Raw genomic sequence first — 21,576 nt, 5'->3', positions numbered from 1 at the left:
GCTGAAGCCTCTCGACAAAATCGTCCCAGTCTTCCCCAACACAGTACAGTTCCTCTGTGCTACCGGTGGCCATTCTCGTGGGTCGTGAATTCCTGTTTCTCGTCGCCAATGTAAAGTCCTTACTCTACAGTATGAAACCACACGAGGCACATTCTGGGGACAAGGTCACTCTGTGACCTTAACTCTTTATTCACAGGACTCCAAAGACGATGACCCTGCGTGGAACCTCCCTTTTTATACCTGAGTGATCAGGTAAGGAGTGTCTCCCACAAGTTCACCCCTTGTGGTCAAGGTGTGCATCTAGGTTGAGTGTATACAGTAATACAGTGGTGGTACATTGTGGTTACACACATGACAGTTTCAATGACATCACCTCTATTTCTTCTAAACTCCGGAGAGTATAGGCTCAATCTCCTTAATCTCTCCTCATAGGACAACACTCTCATCCCAGGGATCAATCTCATGAATTACGGCAGCGTGGAGGCCCCGCCCTGCGTGAGAACACCAGCAGCAGGTCAGGGCCATAAAAGGCGCCGTGAGCGGCGGCCCGGGGGTAGCGGGAGCTGGTGCAGGAGGGCGATGGCACGAAGAGTGATGTCATCAAGGTGATGTCATTGAAACATAAAATACTGAGGGGGATTGACAGGATAGATGCTGAGAGGTTGTTTCCCCTGGCTGGAGAGTCTAGAACTGGAAAAGACTAGTCTCAGGATAAGGGGGAATATGATCGGGGCCCAGGAGAGTAATGAGTTCGGGGCCTAGGGGAAGCACGGGCCAGTCCACACTGCGATATGTGTGCGCACTAGGTCCTTGCAGCAGAGTAGGTCTCCACTGGAGCAAGACCTGGCTCTTGTCAAGCCCATGTGGTGGCTGGTGTACAACGGCCACCACACGTTTAAAAAAATTTAAAAAAAATCCACGTACAGGTGCCTTCCAGCCTTCAGGATGTAGTTCAGGACCTGGAATATTAGGTCCATCATTGAAACACCTGTGAACTCATCCTTTTTTGTGTAGAAGCAAGTCATCCTCGTTTCAAGGGATGCCTATGATGATGATGTGGAAGAATTAAATTGAATGGGCTAAATCATCTCAACCTAACCTGTGATAGGGCAGGGCTGCTATTGAGAGGAGGAAGAGTCGGGGGAGGGGGTGGGGGACGATGGCAGTGATGGAGGTCATTTAAAAAAAAAATGTCAATCCATTTTGGGCTTGTGATAAATGGACTCCCAGGCTTCTGGAGGCTTGGGTCTTTCTACATTGACCTCATAAAGTTGCAGGTGTAATTTTATTTTAACATCTCACTGACTTGAATAATTGACATTTGAGTGTATATTACTTCCAGTTTCATGTATTTATGTACATTCACCCATCACCCCTATGCTCTGACCTACATTGGCTTCCGGTTAAGCAACGTCTCGGTTTTAAAATTCTCATCCTTGTTGACAAATCTTTCCATGGTCTTGCCCCTTCCTACTCTGTCGTCTCCTCCAACACCCCCCCCCCCCCCCCCCCCCCCCCCACCCCCGAGATATCTGCGCTCCTCTAATTCTGGGCTCTTGAGCATCCCTGATTTCTATCACTCCACCATTGGTGGCCGTACCTTCAGTTGCCTAGGCCCTAAGCTCTGGAATTTCCTTTCTAAACCTCTCCGCCTCTCTTTCTTCCTTTTAAGATGCTCCTTAAACCTACGTCTTTGGCCAAGCCTGTGGTCATCTGCCCTAATTTCTCTGTGTGGCTTGATGAGAATTGCTTTTCTATATAACATTCCTTAGAAATGCCTTGGAACATTTTACTATGTTATAGGCGCTATATTAAATACAAGTTGTAGTTGCAGTAATAGTTTGTGGTTTTGGGAGGTGGGGATTATATCTTTTGGATTTACCCGCCCCTTTACCATTTTGGCCTCTGCATTGATTCTAAACTGATGTGGTGTAAATGCAAAGTGGAAACTGCATTGCACTGATGCTAACTTGTTGTGTAACTGCACCCGTATAAAATTAAGCAATACATAAATATAAGAACAACATTGTGAAATAATAGCTTTAACTTGCTATTTTCTCCTTGTATAAAAAGAACTTGTTTAAATTAATTTTGGGTTGAAAACCTGCCATACAAAACGTGTTATGGCCAAAGAAGTAATTTATTGAGTATCTTGACTATTGCAGGAACTATAGCTTACATAAGAACATAAGAATTAGGAGCTGGAGTCGGCCATTTGGCCCTTCGAGCCAGCCATTCATCAGGATCATGGCTGATCTTCTATCAAGCTTCCTTTCATTCATGAGTTACCTGATTGACTAGATAATCAGTTTAGCTTAGTTGCAAAAATAAAGAAATAACTTACACGACCTCCGGATGTCCCAAAGTGTTTTACAGCCAGTGTGGTACTTTTGAAATGTTGTCACTGTTGTAATGTAAAAAACACGGCAGCCAATTTGTGCAAAGCAAGCTCCCACAATAATGACCAGCCAATTTGTTTGTGATGTTGGCTGAGGGATGAATATTGGCGAAGATTCCATGCTCTTTTTCGAATAGTGCGGTGGGATCTTTTACGTTCACCAGAGCAGACGTCTCATTCAAACGGCACCTCCAACAGTGCAGCACTCCCTCAGTACTGTTCTGGAGTGTCATGCTCAAGTGGGTCTTGAACCCACAACCTTCCAACAGAGCCAAAGCTGACTCCTCGCACTTGTGCCTTTGTATTAAAAGGTTATGCACCAGTACTTCAGCTTACAATATGTGCTGAAACATGTACAGCGCTGCATTGTTAGAGGCATCGTCCTTCAGGTGAGACATGAAACCTGAAGTCCCATCTGCCTGTGTAGGTCATGGTAAAGATTCCGTGGAATTATGCCAAGAAAGACTTGGGAGCTCTCATAGGCAAAGATTCTGAACTGCCCATTAAACAATTGCAGTTGAACTTCAAAAATAACTTGTGTGAAGCTCTTTTTCGACAAGATTATGTGTTGCAAAGAGAAAAACATTATTGTGCTGTAGAGCAGGAGTAGGCCGTACGGCCCCTTGAGCCTAGTTGTCATCCTCTGTTTTGTCTCTTCCTGTTCTGTGGCACAACAATAAGCAAAACCACTGTCTCAATTATGGGAAACCAAGCCAAAGAATATTGAAATGCGCGTACTGCACTGCGTTAGAATATTGGTGTGGTGGGGGGGGGAAGATGGTGACCCAGGGATTATGCAATCGCTAAGGAGTCATGACCTTCAAGGGAGGGGAGAAAAAACTAAACCTTAAGGGAAAAAAAGGTTAAACTATAAAGCTTTGTCTACTGATACAGCTGCACTGTTCCCTTTAAGCTGCGTGACCTCTCAGCGCTCTGCAGCTCCTGCGCAGCCAGCTCACCCAGTTATAAATAGGAAAAACCGTGCATGCACAGTTTTTTGAATGGGCCGCGTATGCCCCAAAATAATTCAGAGGAACATTGCACACTTGCTTACTTTGATAAAGTTCTGCAGTAGTGAGGTTGTACTGCAAAGCAGCACTTGTTATATGATATTTAGCATAAAGGCAATCCGTTTCATACTCTGGAATATTAATGTAATAAATTGTCATTCATTCGATCGATTTAAATTGCTGTTTGTTTCACCCTCATTTTTACCCTCATTGATCAGTGACTCTGAGCCAGCGATTCCTGAGGCTCCGTTTTCCCGAACTGAAATGCATTGTGTTACAGGAACAAAATGTTGTGTTACAGGAGCAAAATGTGGAGCCAACACATTTGATGGGGAGCGCTGCTTGTACGGTGCCTTGAATGACTCCATTCGCAGGCTGCTGAAGGACTACAAACAGATCACTGGCAAGTGTATGCAGAGAAATTACTACGATGACTTTCTGCAAAGGTAGGATGTCAGTAGTAATTTACGTTTGTCGCGCTCATTATGTACAAGTTCAGCGATTTAGCAGGGCGGTCGGGGGGGTGGGGAGTGGGTGCAAGCATGCTTGAAGAGGAAGGTCTTGAAGGAGATTTATGGATCACAACAACCTTCCCCCTTTCCTCCCCCCCCCCCCCCCCCCGACTGCTCTGCTCCTCGAACTCTGACCTCTTGTACATTCCCCACCATTGACAGCCATGCCTTCAGCTATCAAGACTGCTCCCTACAGCTCTTCACTTCTCCCTCTCCTTCCTTATTACTCTCCTTAAAACCCACCTCTAGAACAAGCTTTTTGTCACCTCTCCTAATATCTCCTCCTCGAGGAGAGAGAGAGAGCTAGAGGGGATGGTGGGGGGGGGGGGGGGGGGGGGGGGAGGGCTAGAGGGGATGGTAGGGGGGGAGGGGAGATAGGGGGAAGGGAGGGAGGGGGGGAGAGGGAGGGGGGAGAAACTGGGGGGGGGGGAGAGTGGCGGGGGGGGTTGGAGCTATGTTAGCAACGTGGTGGGGGAGGAACTTATTTGGGGGAGTGGGAGAAGGTCTTAACCTGCGAGTATGAGCTCTGTCTGTATTGTGTGAGCCCTGTCGATACTGTGTGGGCTCTGTTCTGTTTGGCACTTGGCTCGAATTGCACATTGCAAAGTACTTGATTACTTGTGCAGACAGGATCTATATTCCAGATAAGGTATTCCAAGGTGACCAATCAGAGATCTGCTATTGCAAATAAATGCAACATATACTCCATGTGTGCCTCATCCCATGTTGTTGGGGCAGAGTGGAGAGCGCTTCTCTTACCATCTGGCTGAGCTCCACTGACCTGGGAGTGATTGGTAACACCAAGGTGCCTCAAAAGAGTTCCATTTTCCAAAACTGATATCCCTCACCCTGGTGAGCACAAAAAAAAAGAAACAGGAAGGAGGTTATGACTTCTGGCAGAAATTGTGGCATTTTAATTTAACTCGAGTGACTCCTTTATTTCCGTTTTCACAAGCAGGTTATTGGAGCAAGGGTATTACAGTGATGTTTCCTTCCTGGTTCACAGCGAGACGTTCCGAGCCCATCGCTGTGTGCTGAACGCACGCTCGACCTATTTTGCAGCAATGTTTCAGACAAAGTGGAAGGGAAAGAAGGCAATAGCCCTCAAGCACCCGCTGGTAAGATATGCATTAGTGCTGTAGAATTTTACAGCACCGACAGGCCATTCGGCCCATTGTACCTGTGCCGGCTCTGTGAAAGAACAATGCGCTTGGCCCATTCCCTAACTATTTTATTTATTTTTTCAAAATATTTATCCGCCTCTTTTTCTAAAAGCTATGGTGGATTCTGCTCCCACTACTAGTTCTGGTAGGGCATTCATTCCACGTCCTGACAATCTTCCACCAAAAATAAATTCTCCCTTCATCGTTTTGGCAGTGATCTTAAATACATGAGCCTTGAATTTCCGCAGGGCTGCTGAACTTGGGTGGACTAATGACCTGGAGACATAAGTTCATATCCCCCCACGGCAGCTGGGGGAATTTAAATTTAATTGCTTAAATAAATCTGGAATTTAAAAGTAAGCGAGTATGGTGCCCATGAAACTCATTTATCATAAAAACCCATCTGGTTCACTAATGTCCTTTTTGGGAAGGAATGTGTCGTCCTTGCCTGGTTTGGCCTATATATGACTCCAATCCCACACCTACATGGTTCATTCTCCAGACCCACAACAGTGTGGTTGACTCTTAACTGCCCTCTGAAATGGCAGCTCACCCACCACCTTCTCAAGGGCAATTCGGGATGGTAAATGCTGGCCTTGCCAGCTATGCCCACATCCTGTGAATGAATGAAAAATAATAAAATAAATAAACGGCCATTTCTGCCGGATCTCTAGGATTTCCGCTGAAGTTATGGCAGGGGCTCGAGAGAACTCCATGAAATTCTATTGAACGTTCTCTGGTTACCAACTCGGCAACGGTGGAAAGCCTTTTATAATTTTGGACACTTCTATCATGCTTGCCTTCTAATCAAGAGATTTATCGAGTCACTCATAATTAAAGCCCCTCATCCCTGGTATCATTCCAGTGAATCGCTTCTGTGTCCTTTCCAAGGCCTTGACACTGTTCCTAAATAAAAGAGCCCAAAATTGGACACAATATTCTAACTGTAGTTCACCATTGATAATCCTCTGCTTCCCTATTTATAAAAGCTAGGATCCCACATGCTTTTTAAAAAAAAAAACAGCCTCTCAACTTGTGTTCTCACTTGTGTATCTGTACTCCTGTAGTGTTAGCTGTGGTTCGGTGGGTAGCACACTCGTCTGAGTCAGAAGGTTGTGGGTTCAAGTCTCACTCCAGGGACTTGAATACAAAAAGATCTAAGCTGACACTCCTGTGCAGTGCTGAGGGAGCGCTCACTGTCGGAGGTGCTGTCTTTCGGATGAGACGTTAAACCGAGGGATGAGTTCACAGGTGTTTTAATGAAGGACCTAATATTACAGATCCCGAACTATATGTTGAAGGGTGGAAGATGCCTGTGCGTGGATTTTTTTTAATGTGTGGTGGCCGTTGCACACCAGCCACCACATGGGCTTGACAGAGCTTGGTCTTGGTCCAGTGGCAAGGATTACCCAAGATGACTGGAGACCAGCTCTGCTGCACGGATCTTGTGCGCACACGTATCGCAGTGTGGGCTGCCTCTGCCGCCCCCGCCTCTGCCCCTTCCCCCTGCCAGGCCCCAAACTCACGCCCCTGCTGGGCCCCGGTCACTTCCATCTACAAACTCTTGCCGCTCCTTCGCCTCTCTTGCTGTGCCTGTCCGCACTGCAATCAGCGACCTGGCTTCGCAGCCGTCGCCCTCCTGCAGCAGCACGCGCTGCTCCCTGCAGTCGCATGCCGCTGCATGCTGCTCCCTCCAATGGCCCTGGCCTGCTGATGGTCTTGCAGGCCAGGATCACACTGAATTCCGGTCCAGGCCGCCGCACGCTGCTCCCTCCAATGGTCCCACAATCAGTATAACAAAAAAAAACTAGATTATCTGGTCATTATCACATTGCTGTTTATGGGAGCTTGCTGTGTGCAAATTGGCTGCTGCATTTCCCGCATTACAACAGTGACTCCACTCCAAAAGTACTTAATTGGCTTTGAGATGTCTAGTGGTCGTGAAATGCGCTATGTAAACCCAAGTCTTTCTTGAAGCCTTTCTGCTTGTCTACTCCTGTTATTTTTCTGTTAATATCTTTGCTTACACTTGGATACTGAGAGGGATCAGCGATCCTTTTCCCTGATAGGTGACTTTTTCTTTTTATCATTGTGCTCGTTAACCAGTACAAAACCCATATATAGTTATGGACGTATTCTGTTCCCTCTCTCCCCACTTGCACACCTAAAGGTGCCGACTTGTACTGGGGTGTAATTATGGGTACTGGCTGCCCTCTGGTGGCCATATTTTATGTGCAAACCCAGACTTTGGTTAAGCTATTCGACCGTGGGGGAAAGAACATTGAGATTCATAATGTTTAAGGCACGATAACAATAGAATTATGATTGATGGAATAATTCTGCCATGGTATCAAAGTACAAGTGCATGGTCTGTTTCATGTATACCTTTTCCCCTCCCTATTCCACAGATTAACCCAATGGCTTTCAGGGCAATTTTGCAGTATTTCTATACAGGTATGTAACGCGCTGCCTCATCTGTTATGTATTTGGAGAAATTGGAATATAGATGATAGCCGTGGCTCAGTGGGTAGCACTCTCGCCTCTGAGCCACAAGGTTGTGCGTTTAAGTCCCACTCCAGAGACCTGAGCACAAAATATCGGCTGACTCTGTAAGTGCAACACTGAGGGAGCGCTGCACTGTCGGAGGTGCGTCTTTCGGGTGAGCCGTGAAGCCGAGAACCCACCTACCCCTTCGGGTGGACGTAAAATATCCCATGGAACTATTTTGAAGAAGAGCAGGGGGTTATCCCTGGTGAGCTAGCCAATATTTATCCCTCGTCCAGCATCACTGGTCATTATCACATTGCTGTTTGTGGGAGCTTGCAGTGTGCAAATTGGCTGCTGTGTTTCCTACCATCATCATTATAGGCAGTCCCTCAGAATCGAGGAAGATTGCTTCCACTCTTAACATGAGTTCTTAGGTGGCTGTACAATCCAATACAAGAACCACAGTCTCTGTCACAGGTGGAACAGATAGTCGTTGAGGGAAGGGGTGGGTGGGACTGGTTTGCCGCATGCTCTTTCCGCAGCCTGTGCTTGATTTCTGCATGCTCTCGGCGACGAGACCCGAGGTGCTCAGCGCCCTCCTGGATGCACTTCCTCCATTTAGGGTGGTCTTTGACCAGGACTCCTAGGTGTCAGTGGGGATGTTGCACTTTATCAGGGAGGTTTTGAGGGTGTCCTTGTAACGTTTCCTCTGCCCACCTTTGGCTCATTTGCCATGAAGGAGTTCCGAGTAGATCGCTTGCTTTGGGAGTCTCTAGTGACTACACATCAAAAGTATTTCATTGCCGTAAAAGGCACCACATAAGTTCAAGTATTTCTTTCTTTACTTCATATACAGCTTTAGAAAGTGGTAGGAAAAGGATTGTTTTAAGAATTACAGGAATTTGGTACAAAAAAGGACGCATTTAGCCCATCATGTCTGTACTAGCTCCCTTACCGGAGCTGTCTGCTTTTGTCCCACTTCCCTATTCTTTCCCTGTATCCCTTATTATTTTTGTTTTTTTTGAGTGTTTACCCATCTTGCATGTCATTATTGACTCAGCCAGGGCAACTGTTTGTACTTTTGTTGCATTTTATTTCACTAGTGTTGGTATGTCATCCAATGGGGTAATTCTTCATTGTTACCCAGTCTGTTGATATTACGTGCAGTCATAGAATTATACAGTGCAGAAGGAGGCCATTGAGTCCATCGTGCCTGTGCCGGCTCTTCGAAAGAGCTATCCAATTAATCCTACTTCCCCTGTTCTTTCCACACAGCCCTGCAAATATTTCTGTTTTAAGTATTTATCCAATTCTTTTTTTGAAATTTATTATTGAATCTGCTTGCACCACCCTTTCAGGCAGTGCATTCCAGATTATCGTAACTTGCTGCATTAACAGTTTCTCCCTCATAATTTTGAACGTCTCTTTATTAAATCAAACCCTTAAACTTCTCTGCTCTGAGGAGAACAATCCCAGCTTCCCTAGTTTCTCCATTTAACTGAAGTCCTTGATCACTAATACCATTCTGATAAATCTTCTCTGCACCCTCTCCAAGGCTTTGACATCCTTCCTAAAGTGTCGTGCCCAGAATTGGACACAATACTCTAGCGGAGATCTAACCAGTGATTTATAAAAGTTTACCTTAACTTCCTTGCTTTTGTAGTCTCCTTCTTAGGCAGTCTCTTGGAGTCGAGGATGACTTGCTTTCACACTAATGAGAGACAGGTGACTGATGAGTCCAATGCAGGACCTGCAGTCTCTGTCACAGTGGGACAGATGGTGGTTGAAGGGACGGGTGAGTGGAGTGCTTGGGTTGTCGTGCGCTCCTTCCGCTGTTTGCGCTTGCCTGCCTTTTGCTTCCAGCGAAGAGACTCGAGGTGTTCGGTGCCTTCCCAGATGCTTCTCCTCCACTTTGAGTGATCTTGGGCCAGGGATTCCCAGGTGTCAGTGGGGATGTTGCACTTTTTCAAGGAGGCTTTGAGGGTGTACTTGAAGCATCCTCTACGCCTCCACTTATAAAGCCAAGAATCCTGTATACTTTATCAACTTGTTCTGCCACATTCAAAGATTTGTGTGTGAACCCCCAGGTCTCTCCGTTCCTGCACCCCTTTAAAACTGTACCATTTAGTTTATATTGCTTCTCCTCATTTTTTCTTCCAACATACATCACTTCACACTGCTCTGCATGAAGTTTCATCTGCCATGTGTCTGCCCATTTCACCGGTCTGTCTAAATCCTCCTGAAGTCTGTAACTATTATCCTCACTGTTTTCTACATTGCCAAGCTTTGTGTCATCTGCAAACTTTGAAATTATGCCCCCCGATAACCAAGTTCAGGTCACTAATATATCTATCAAAAAGAGCAGTGGTCCCAATACTGACCCTTGGGGAACACCACTGTAAACTTCCATCTAGTCTGAAAAACAACCATTCATCATGTACCAATGACATAGGTAGGAAGAGAGAGTTTAGGGAGCTAGGAGAGAGATTAAAAAGCAAGACCTCAAAGGTAGTAATCTCCGGATTATTCCCAGTGCCACGAGCTAGTGAGTACAGAAATAGGAAGATAGAGTAGATGAATATGTGGCTGGAGAGATGGTACAGGCGGGAGGGCTTTAGATTCCTGAGACATTGTGATCGATTCTGGGGGAGGTAGGACCTGTACAAGCTGGAAGGGTTGCACCTCAAATGGAGCAGGGACCAATATCCTCACGGGGGGGTGGGTTTGCTAGTGCTGTTGGGGAGGGTTTAAACTAGCTTGGCAGGGGGATGGGAACCTGAAAATAGATTCAGGAGGGAGGGGAGAAAAGCGGAAATTAGAAAGCAAAAATAAAGAAAGGGAGTTTGAAGGAGAGAGGAAATAAGCAGAGAAAAGGGTAAAATAACAAATTTAAAGGCATTTTGTCTAAATGCACGTAGCCTTTGTAACAAAAGAGATGAGTAGATGGCACAAATTGAGACAAATGGGTATGATCTGATAGCCATTACAGAGACGTGGTTGCAAGGTGACCAGGACTGGGAATTAAATATTCAGGGTATTTGACAATACGGAAGGACAGACAGAGACGAAAAAGAGGTGGGGTAGCCCTATTGATAAAAGATGGAATCACTGCAATAGTGAGAAACGATATATACTCAAAGGATCAGGATGTTGAAACAGTTTGACTGGAGATAAGGAATAATAAGGGGGAAAAAGTCACCGGTGGGCGTAGTCTATAGGCCCCCTAACAGTAGCAACTCTGTTGGTCGGAGCAAAAACCAGGAAATAGTGGGGGCTTGTAAAAAGGGAACAGCAATAATCATGGGTGATTTTAACCTCCCATATTGATTGGACAAATCAAATTGGTCAGGATAGCCTTGAGGAAGAGTGCATAAGGGACGGGTTCCTTGAGCAGTATGTAACAAAACTAACCAGGGGGCAGGCTATTCTTGATCTGGTCCTGTGTAATGAGACAGGATTAATAAACAATCTCCTAGTCAAGGATCCCCTTGGAATGAGTGATCATAGCATGAGAGGGGACCTCATAGAAACATTTAAAATTCTGACGGGGTTAGACAGGTTAGATGCAGGAAGAATGTTCCCAATATTGGGGAAGTCCAGAATAAGGATAAGGGGTAAGCCATTTAGGACCGAGATGCGGAGGAACTTCTTCACCCAGAGAGTGGTGAACCTGTGGAATTCTCTACCGCAGAAAGTTGTTGAGGCCAATTCACTAAATATATTCAAAAAGGAGTTAGATGAGGTCCTTACTACTAGGGGGATCAAGGGATATGGCGAGAAAGCAGGAATGGGGTACTGAAATTGAATGTTCAGCCATGAACTCATTGAATGGCGGTGCAGGCTAGAAGGGCCGAATGGCCTACTCCTGCACCTATTTTCTATGTTTTGTATGATTGAATTTCAAATTCAGATGGAGGGTCAGAAAGTTGGGTCGCTAACCAGCGTACTAAGCTTAAATAAAGGAGACTATGAAGGCAGAGTTGGCTAAAGTGGACTGGGAAAATAGATTAACGTGTACATTTAAGGAGCTATTTCACAACTCACAAGAAAAATATATTCCAGTAAGGAGAAAAGAGTACAAGAGAAAACAAAGCCATCCATGGCTAACTAAAGAAATGAAGAACGGTCTACACCTGGGCAGGAACGGAACCTATGTCCGAGGCGGAGTGTTGGCTAGTGCTGTTGGGGAAGGTTTAAACTAATATGGCAGGGGAATGGGAATCTATGCAGGGAGGCAGAGAGAAGTAAAAAGGGGGCAGAAGCAAAAGATAGGAAGGAGAAAAGCAAAAGTGGAGGGCAGAGAAATCAAGGGCAAAAATCAACAAGGGCCACAATACAACATAATTCTAAAAGGACAAAGAATGTTTTGAAAAAAAAATACAAGCCTGAAGGCTCTGAGTATCAATGTGAGGAGCATTCGTAATAAGGTGGACGAATTAACTGCGCAGATAGCTGTTAATGGATATCATGTAATTGGGATTACGGAGACATGGCTCCAGAGTAACCAAGGCTGGGAACTCAACATCCAGGGGTATTCAATATTCAGGAAGGATAGACAGGAAGGAAAAGGAGGTGTGGTAGCATTGCTGGTTAAAGAGGAGGTTAATGCAATAGTAAGGAAGGACATTAACTTGGATGATGTGGAATCTATATGGGTAGAGCTGCGAAACACCATAGCGCAGAAAACGTTAGTGGGAGTTGTGTACAGAGCACCAAACAGTAGTAGGGAGGTTGGGGATGGCATCAAACAGGAAATTAGGGACGTGTGCAATCAGGGTACAGCAGTTATCATGGGTGACTTTAACCTACATATTGATTGGGCTAACCAAACTGGTAGCAATACTGTGGAAGAGGATTTCCTGGAGTGTATAAGGGATGGTTTTCTAGACCAATATGTCGAGGAACCAACTAGAGAGCAGGCCATCCTAGACTGGGTCTTGTGTAACGAGAGAGGATTAATTAGCAATCTGGTCGTGCGTGGCCCCTTGGGGGAGAGTGACCATAATATGGTAGAATTCTTCATTAAGGTGGAGAGCAACACAGTTAATTCAGAGACTAGGGTCCTGAACTTAAAGAAAGGAAACTTCAATGGTATGAGACATGATTTGGCTAGGATAGACTGGCGAATGATACTTAAAGGGTTGACGGTGGATAGGCAATGGCAGACATTTAAAGATCACATGGATGAGTTACAACTATTGTACATCCCTGTCTGGCATAAAAATAAAACCGTGGCTAACAAGGGAACTTAGGGATAGTGTTAAATCCAAGGAAGAGGCATATAAATTGGCCAGAAAAAGCAGCAAACCTGAGGATTGGGAGAAATTTAGAATTCAGCAAAGTCGGACTAAGGGTTTAATTAGGAGGGGGAAAATAGAGAATAAGAGTAAGCTTGCAGGGAACATAAAAACTGACTGCAGAAGCTTCTATAGATATGTAAAGAGAAAAAGATTAGTAAAGACTAATGTAGGTCCCTTGCAGTCAGAATCAGGTGAATTCATAATGGGGAACAAAGAAATGGCAGACCAATTGAACAAATACTTTGGTTCTGTCTTCACTCAGGAAGACACGAATAACCTCCCAAAAGGACTAGGGGACCAAGGGTCTAGCGAGAAGGGGGAGCTGAGGGAAATCCTTATTAGTCAGGAAATGGTGTTCGGGAAACGGATGGGAGTGAAGTCTGATAGTCTGCATCCCAGAGTACTTAAGGAAGTGGCCCCAGAAATAGTAGATGCATTGACAGTCATTTTCCAAAATTCCATGGACTCTGGATCAATACCTATGGATTGGAGCGTAGCTAATGTAACCCCACTTTTTAAAAAAAAGGAGGGAGAGAGAAAACAGGGAATTATTGACTGGTTAGCCTGCCATCGGTGGTGGGGAAAATGCTGGAATCAATTATTAAAGATGTAATAGCAGCTCATTTGGAAAGCAGTGACTGGATCGGTCCAAGTCAGCATGGATTTATAAAAGGGAAATCATGCTTGACAAATCTTCTAGAATTTTTTGAGGATGTAACTAATAGAGTGGATAAGGGAGAACCAGTGGATGTGGTGTATTTGGATTTTCAAAAGGCTTTTGACAAGGTCCCACACAAGAGATTAGTGTGCAAAATTAAGGCATATGGTATTGGGGGTAATGTACTGACATGGATAGAGAACTGGTTGGCAAACAGGAAGCAAAGAGTGGGATTAGACGGGTCCTTTTCAGAATGGCAGACAGTGACTGGTGGGATGCCGCAAGGTTCAGTGCTGGGACCCCAGCTATTTACAATATACATTAAATGATTTAGACAAAGGAATTGAGTGTAATATCCCCAAGTTTGCAGATGACACTAAGCTGGGTGGCAGGGTGAGCTGTGAGGAGGATGCTAAGAGGCTGTAGGGTGACTTGGACAGGTTAGGTGAATGGGCAAATGCATGGCAGATGCAGTATAATGTGGATAAATGCGAGGTTATCCACTTTGGTGGCAAAAACAGGAAGGCAGAATATTATCTGGTGACAGATCAGTAAAAGGGGAGATGTGGCGAGACCTGGGTGTCATGGTACATCAGTCACTGAAGGTAGGCATGCAGGTACAGCAGGCAGTAAAGAAAGCAAATGGCATGCTGGCCTTCATAGTGAGAGGATTTGAATATAGGAGCAGGGAGGTCTTACTGCAGTTGTATAGAGCCTTGGTGAGACCACACCTTGAGTATTGTGTGCAGTTGTGGTCTCCTAATCTGAGGAAGGACTTGCTTGCTATTGAGGGAGTGCAGTGAAGGTTCACCAGACTAATTCCCGGGATGGCAGGACTGACATATGAAGGAAGACTGGATCGGCTTGGCTTATACTCACTGGAATTTAGAAGAATGAGAGGGGATCTCATAGAAACATACAAAATTATGATGGGCCTGGACAGGTTCGATGCAGGAAGAATGTTCCCGATGTTGGGGAAGTCCAGAACCAGGGGTCACAATCTAAGGATAAGAGGTAAGCCATATAGGACTGAGATGAGGGGAAACTTTTTCACCCAGAGAGTGGTGAACCTGAAGAATTCTCTACCACAGAAAGTTGTTGAGTCATGTTCATTGGATATATTCAAGAGGGAATTAGATGTGGCCCTTACGGTGAAGGGGATCGGGATATGGAGAGAAGGCGGGAGTGGGGTACTGAAGTTGCATGATCAGCCATGGTATTGAATGGCGGTGCAGGCTCGAAGGACCTAATGGGCTGCTCCTGCACCTATTTTCTATGTTTCTATAGGGGGGGAGGAACTTAACACAATCACAATCACTAAAGAGGCGGTGCTCAGTAAGATAATGGGATGATAAATCCCCTGGACCTGATGGCTTGCATCCTTGGGTCTTAAGAGAAGTAGCGGCAAGGATTTTGGATGCATTGGTTGTAATTTACCAAAATTCCCTGGATTCTGGGGTGGTCCCAGCAGATTGGAAAACTGCAAATGTAACGCCTCTATTCAAAAAAGGGAGGCAGACAAAAAGCTGGAAACCAAAGACCTGTGGTTGGGAAAATGTTGGAGTTCATTATTAAAGAAGCAGTAATAGGACATTTGGCAAAGCAAAATTTGGTCAGGCAACGTCAGCATGGATTTATGAAGGGGAAGTCATGTTTGACAAATTTGCTGGAATTCTTTGAGGATGTAACGAACAAGGTGGATAAAAGGGAACCAGTGGATGTGGTGTATTTGGACTTCCGGAAGGCATTTGACAAGGTGCCACACAAAAGGTTACTGTACAAGATAAAAGTTTATGGGGTTGGGGGTAATATATTAGCATGGATAGAAGATTGGCTGACAAACAGAAAACAGGGAGTCGGGATAAATGGTTAATTCTCTGGTTGGCAACCAGTAATGAGTGGGGTGCCGCAGGGATCAGTGCTGGGACCCCAATCTATATTAACGACTTGGAAGAGGGGACTGAGTATAATGTAGCCAAGTTTGCTGACGATACAAAGATGGGAGGAAGGGTAATGTGTGAGGAGGACATTGAGGCTGCAGGAGGACATAGCCAGGCTAAGTGAGAGGGCAAGAATTTGGCAGATCGAGTATAATGTTGGAAAATGTGAGGTCATGCACTTTGGCAGAAAAATGGAATGGGGTACAAAAGCAGGGAAATCTTGTTACAGCTGTACAGGATATTGGTGAGACCATACCTGGAATACTGCGTGCAGTTTTGGTTTCCATATTTACGAAAGGATATACTTGCTGTGGAGGCAGTTCAGAGAAGGTTCGCTAGGTTGATCACGGGATAAGTGGGTTGACTTATGAGGAAAGGTTGAGTAGGTTGGGCCTCTACTCATTGGAATTCAGAAGAATGAAAGGTGATCTTATAGAAACGTATAAGATTATGAGGGGGCTTGACAAGGTGGATGCAGAGAGGATGTTTCCACTGGTGTGGGAGACTAGAACTAGAGGGCATGATCTTAGGATAAGGGGCCGCCCATTTAGAACTGAGATGAGGAGAAATTTCTTCTGAGGGTTGTGAATCTGTGGAATTCGCTGCCTCAGAGAGCTGTGGAAGCTGGGACATTAAATAAATTTAAGATAGAAATAGACAATTAAATGATAAAGGGTTATGGGGAGCGGGCAGGGAAGTGGAGCTGAGTCAGCCATGATCTTATTGAACGGCGGAGCAGGCTCGAGGGGCCTTATAGCCTACTCCTGTTCCTGTTTCTTATGTTCTCTCTGCTTTCTGTCTCGCAGCCAATTTCGTATCCACACTGCCACTCTCTTTAAACCCGTGAGCTTCAGTTTTGCTAACAAGTCTATTATGTGGCACTTCATTAAACACTTTTTGAAAGTCCATATACACATCAATTGCCCTCGCCCTATTTCATCAAAAAACTCAAATCACGTTTGCCAGACACGATTTGTCTGTAACAAATTTGACTGTTATTTATTAACTCATCTTTTTCCAAGTGACAATGAATTTTACCCCTCCTATAAGGAGAGAATTTTCCCATATTCATGGTTATCTCTGTTTCTGCAGGTCGCCTAGATATTGAAGTGGAAAATGTTGAAGATTTTAAAATCTTAGCAAAGCAGTGCAGGTTAGAAGAGCTCATCAGTGAACTGGAAAGCAAATGCAAAAAAGTGTATGAGTTTGGTAAGTTTTTACAGCACTCGTTTTCTTAACTTAACACATCTCTGATGTTTTATTTGATTATCCCTCACTCTTCCCTTGACAGCACAACTTAGAAAGAATTGCATTTACTTAGTGCTTTTCATGACCTCAGGATGTCCCAAAGTATTATCACCACATTACAGAAAAGGTATGATTGCACTAGAGAGGATACAGAGGAGATTTACGAGGTTGTTGCATGGACTGGAAAATTTTAGCTGTGAGAAAAGATTGGATAGGCTGGGTTTGTTTTCTTTGGAGCAGAGGAGGCTGAGGCGAGACCTTATTGAGGTGTATAAAATTATGAGGGGCTTGGATCGAGTGGATAGGAAGGGCCTATTTCCCTTAGCAAAGAGGTCAACAACCAGGGAGCATAAATTTTAAGTAATTGGTAGGACGTTTAGAGGAGATTTGAGGAGAAATTTCTTCACCCAGGTGGAGGTCTGGAACTCACTGCCTAAAAGGGTGGTAGAGGCAGAAACCCTCCCCACATTTAAAAAGTACTTGGATGTGCACTTGAAGTGCTGTAACCTACAGGGCTATGGACCAAGAGCTGGAAAGTGGGATTAGGCTGGATAGCTCTTTGTTTGCCACACAGACACGATGTGCCGAAGTGGCCACCTTCCGTGCTGTGAATTTCTATGATTCAAAGTGCTTTATAGGCAACAAAGTACTGTTGGAGTGTAGTCACTGTTGTAATGTAGGGAAACGCAGCAGCCAATTTACGCATAACAAGATCCCACAAATAGCAATGAGATAAATCAGATAATCTGTTTTAGTGATGTTGGTTGAGGGATAAATATTGGACAGGACACAAGGGAGAACTCTCCTGCTCTTCTTCTGGCTTGCTGATGCTCATTGTCTATGCTCACATGTGAGTGTGAAAGGGAAAAATAAAATCCTTTCAAATGCAGTTATTAATAATGTTCAAACCTCTCCCTGTTGTCTGGACTAGAATCACGTTTCTAACTCATCGTCTGTACGGAAGTGAAGCTGACGAGGGGAACTCTCAGGAATGCCGCAGTCACACCAGCGCAGAGTGACGGAGCCTTGCTCTGCCTCAAGTCCCACTCCAGAGACTTGAGCACAAATGTCGAAACTGACATTCCAGTGCAGTGCTGAGGGAGCGCTGCACTGTTGGAGGTGCCGAGACAAACCGAGGCCCCATCTGCTCTCTCAGGTGGACGTAAAAGATCCCATGGCATTATTTCAAAGAAGAGCAGGGGAGTTCTCCCCAGTGCCCTGGCCAATACTTATCCCTCAATCAACATCACAAAACCAGATTATCTGGTCGTTATCACATTGCTGTTTGTGGGAACTTGCTGTGTGCAATTGGCTCATGCGTTTCCCACATTATAACAGTGACTGCACTTCAAAAAAAAAATACATCATTGGCTGTAAAGTGTTTTGGGACATCTTGGGGTCATGAAAGGCAGTATATAAATGCAAGTCTTTCTTTCTCTGGGATTCCCCCACACAGCGAGCTCCTGAACTCGGTCATGTCGCTATGCGCAGTGGCCAGAAGGCATTTCCAATGGGAAAAGAGGGGAGAAAGAAAACTCCAGTTGTATTAAAAAGTTCTGTTTTTATGGGTACTTTTCACTTGCTGGAATCATCCCACCTCCTGATAGTATTTGCTTGCCTTCCTTTGCTGAAGGGAGACGGAACAGCACTGAAGCCAGCATGTGAATCGATTCTGAAAGGCACGTGGAGTACCCAGTCTGCCGCAGGTTGAAGGAGATGAGAAGTAATCCTCCGGGCTGTGTTCTGAGTAGTGTTGCGTTAAAACGATAAAGGGGTGTGTTTGGACTTAGCACCTATTACTTAAGAACATAAGAAATAGGAGCAGGAGCAGGCCATTTGGCATCTCGAGTCTGCTCCGCCATTCCGAAGACCGTAGCTGATCTGATCTTGGCCTCAACTCCACTTTTCTGCCTGTTCCCCATAACACGCGACTCCCCTTATCGTTCAAAAATCTGTCTATATCCGCCTTGAATATATTCAATCACCCAGCCTCCACAGCTCTCTGGGGCAGAGCATTCCAAAGATTCACGACCCTCAGAGAAGAAATTCCTCCTTATCTCTGTTTTAAATGGGCAACCCCTTATTCTGAAATTATGCCCCCTAGTTCTAGATTGCCCCATGAGGGGAAACATGCTTTCTGCATCTACCCTGTCAAGCCCCCTCAGAATCTTATACATTTCAATAAGATCACCTCTCATTCTTCTAAACTCTAACGACTATAGGCTCAACCTTTCGTCATAAGACCACCCCTTTATCTCGGGAATCAGTTGTTTTTTTGATTTAGAAGTGGACGGCGACACTGTTACTTTTCTTGTTTTCCTTTAACACAGTCTCCTCAAAACCTGGGACCTGGGTGAAAGTGCTCACATTGGAACCTGATGAGAACTGCAGGCTGCAGGATGATCTGGCCATGCTCGCTGACTGTGCCCTGCCTGCTGAGCTGCGGGTAGGTTCCTACTTTTAATACTACAAATAAAATGTTGTCAAGAGATCCTCAAAGTGAATTAATTTCTCCTTGGAGCAGAGAAGGTTATGGGGAGGTGCAGTAGAGATGTTCAAAATGCTGAAAGGTTTTGATGAGTAAATAAGGAGAAATTGCTTCCAGTGACAGAAGGATCGGTACCCAGAGGACACAAATTTAAGGTAATTGGCAAGAACACAAGAATTAGGAACAGGAGTAGGCCATACGACCCCTCGAGCCTGCTCCGCCATTCAGTGGCTGATCTTCGACTTCAACACTTTCCTCCCCGGTCCCCATATTTCCCGAGAGTCCAAAAATCTATCGATCTCAGCCTTGAATATGCTCAACGAGTCAACATCCACAGCCCTTTGGGGTAGAAAATTCCAAAGATTCATAATCCTCTGAGTGAAGAAATGACTCCTCCTCCTCAGTCTTAAATGGCCGACCCTTTATTCAGAGACCATGCCCTCTAATTCTAGACTCTCCAGCCAGAGGAAACAACCTCTCAGTGTCTACCCTGTCAATCCCCCTCAGCACCTTATGGGTTAGATTTTCACCCACTTTGCGACCGGGTTTTCGCCATGATTTGACCCTCCGCTCGAAAACCCGGTCGGTGGGATCTGCGGGCATGTTTTTGCAGCGGCATTTCACATACCGTCAGGGAGAGGTGCGCCGATGTGCAACGCCGCGGATTGCGTTGCCGTCGTACTTTCGGCACTCTCCGCTATGCCCACAATACCGACAGGGTCAAACCTGCGGTGCAACCTTGCCAGCAGCAGTAAGTATGAAGACCTGCAAAAAAGGTAAGTTAAAGTTTTTATTTAAAAAATATTTTTCAGCGATTTAGTAGGTAAGGGTTTTGTGAATGTTTTTTTGCAATTTTTGTTTTTGTTTTCCGCCCTCCCAAGGCGCCTCTCGTAGTGCTACCGGCCCCGGACTAAAGTTGCCGAAACTCGTGGTTTGCGCTGCGAATCCTCGTGCAATGCTGACATTATCTATGGCGCATACATAAAGGCCAAAATTTAGGCCTAAAAACGGTGGCGCAGCAAAAACGGTAATTTTGCCGTAAAACTAGGTTATCACCGACAACCGAAAAATCTAGCCCTATATGTTTCAATGAGATCAGCGCTCATTCTTCTAAACTCCAGAGAGTCTAGGCCCAATCTTTCCTCATAGGACAATGTTCTCATCCCAGGGGTCAATGAGTCTTAAGAACCAGAAGGGGAGATGAGAATTTATTTTATGTAGCGAGTGGTTCAGATCTGGATCGCACTGCCTGAAAGGATGGTGGAAGCAGATTCAATCATAACTTTCAAAAGGGAATTGGTCAAATATTTGAAGGGGATCATTTTGCAGGGCTATGGGCAAAGGGCAGGGGTGTGGAACTAATTGGATAACACTTTGAAAGGGCCGGCACAGACATGATGGGCCGAATTTCCCTTTTCTGTCCTGAATCATTCTATGATTAGTGAATCAATGATCCATAGATGCATAGGAATGTACGAGTAAAGATTGCCATATGTACTGCAATATTAACCCTAAACTAAAATTAAAAAAGAAACAATTTTACATAAGAATTCAAAAATATAAACACTTTGCTTTTGCTCTCACTGGTTTCCCTTTTATCTCTTTCTCGGTCACTCACCATCCTCTTTCTTTATTTTAACTGTAACTTTACTCGTTTTCTAACTGATATAGAAGAAAGAACTTGCATTTTTATTGTACTTTTTATGATCTCAGGATGTAACAAAGTCCTTTACAACCAAATTACTTTTGAAGTGCTGTCATTGTTGTAATGTAGGGAAATGCAGGAGTCCGTTTGCACACAGCAAGGTCCCACACACAGCAATGAGGTAAATAACCAGGCAATCTGTTTTTGGGACGTTGATTGTGGGATAAATATTGTCGATAACACCATGGAGAACTAATATTGCTGTGGAATCTCAGGCAGACAGGGCCTCGGTTTAACAGCTCATCTACAAGATAGCACCTCCGACAGTGCAGCTCCCTCAGTACTGCATTGGAGTGTCAGCCTAGATTTTGTGCACGTGTTTGGAGTGAGGCTCAGATGAGAAAGCAACCAACTGAACCAAATACTCTATACTGCACCCGTTTTAATCTTTTACTTCATTATTTGTTTCAAAATCTGGATTAACATTGTTGTCTTTGGGAACTTAATCGCACGTGGAATGCCTGGAGTTGGACGATCTTGGTTGCTTTGGTGCACTTTGCCTATTGAGTTATACTGTTACCATTGCTTTCGATACAAATCCAAAACTACTTTAGATCAAAGTGAAAGTGGCAATGTAAATGCAGTCTAAATTTTAAAACCTTTCATTCATCTTTCTGCCTTCTACCTCACTGATTTAAATCTCCATTCTGGATATGAGAGCAACTTT

The 21,576-nt window shown here is 44.9% G+C and overlaps 1 protein-coding gene across 8 annotated transcripts in view; it reads left to right on the top strand.

Annotated features, from left to right (window-relative positions):
* Positions 1 to 21,576, top strand: part of abtb1 (ankyrin repeat and BTB (POZ) domain containing 1) — a 105,947-nt gene that overhangs the window by 56,868 nt on the left and 27,503 nt on the right. For 6 of the 8 annotated variants that reach the window (XM_070895695.1, XM_070895692.1, XM_070895698.1 and 3 more), the window contains 5 exons: positions 3,710 to 3,854; positions 4,876 to 5,038; positions 7,492 to 7,537; positions 16,561 to 16,677; positions 19,047 to 19,162. In XM_070895695.1, the coding sequence (XP_070751796.1) occupies positions 3,710 to 3,854; positions 4,876 to 5,038; positions 7,492 to 7,537; positions 16,561 to 16,677; positions 19,047 to 19,162 (587 nt within the window). The remainder of the gene's footprint in view (positions 1 to 3,709; positions 3,855 to 4,875; positions 5,039 to 7,491; positions 7,538 to 16,560; positions 16,678 to 19,046; positions 19,163 to 21,576) is intronic. The other 2 variants (XM_070895696.1, XM_070895694.1) reach the window with 1 other exon arrangement.

Source organism: Pristiophorus japonicus, chromosome 12, assembly GCF_044704955.1.
Source record: "Pristiophorus japonicus isolate sPriJap1 chromosome 12, sPriJap1.hap1, whole genome shotgun sequence".
NCBI lineage: Eukaryota > Metazoa > Chordata > Chondrichthyes > Pristiophoridae > Pristiophorus > Pristiophorus japonicus.
Note: the sequence above shows the minus strand (reverse complement) of the source record. Positions and strands in the feature narration are given on the sequence as shown.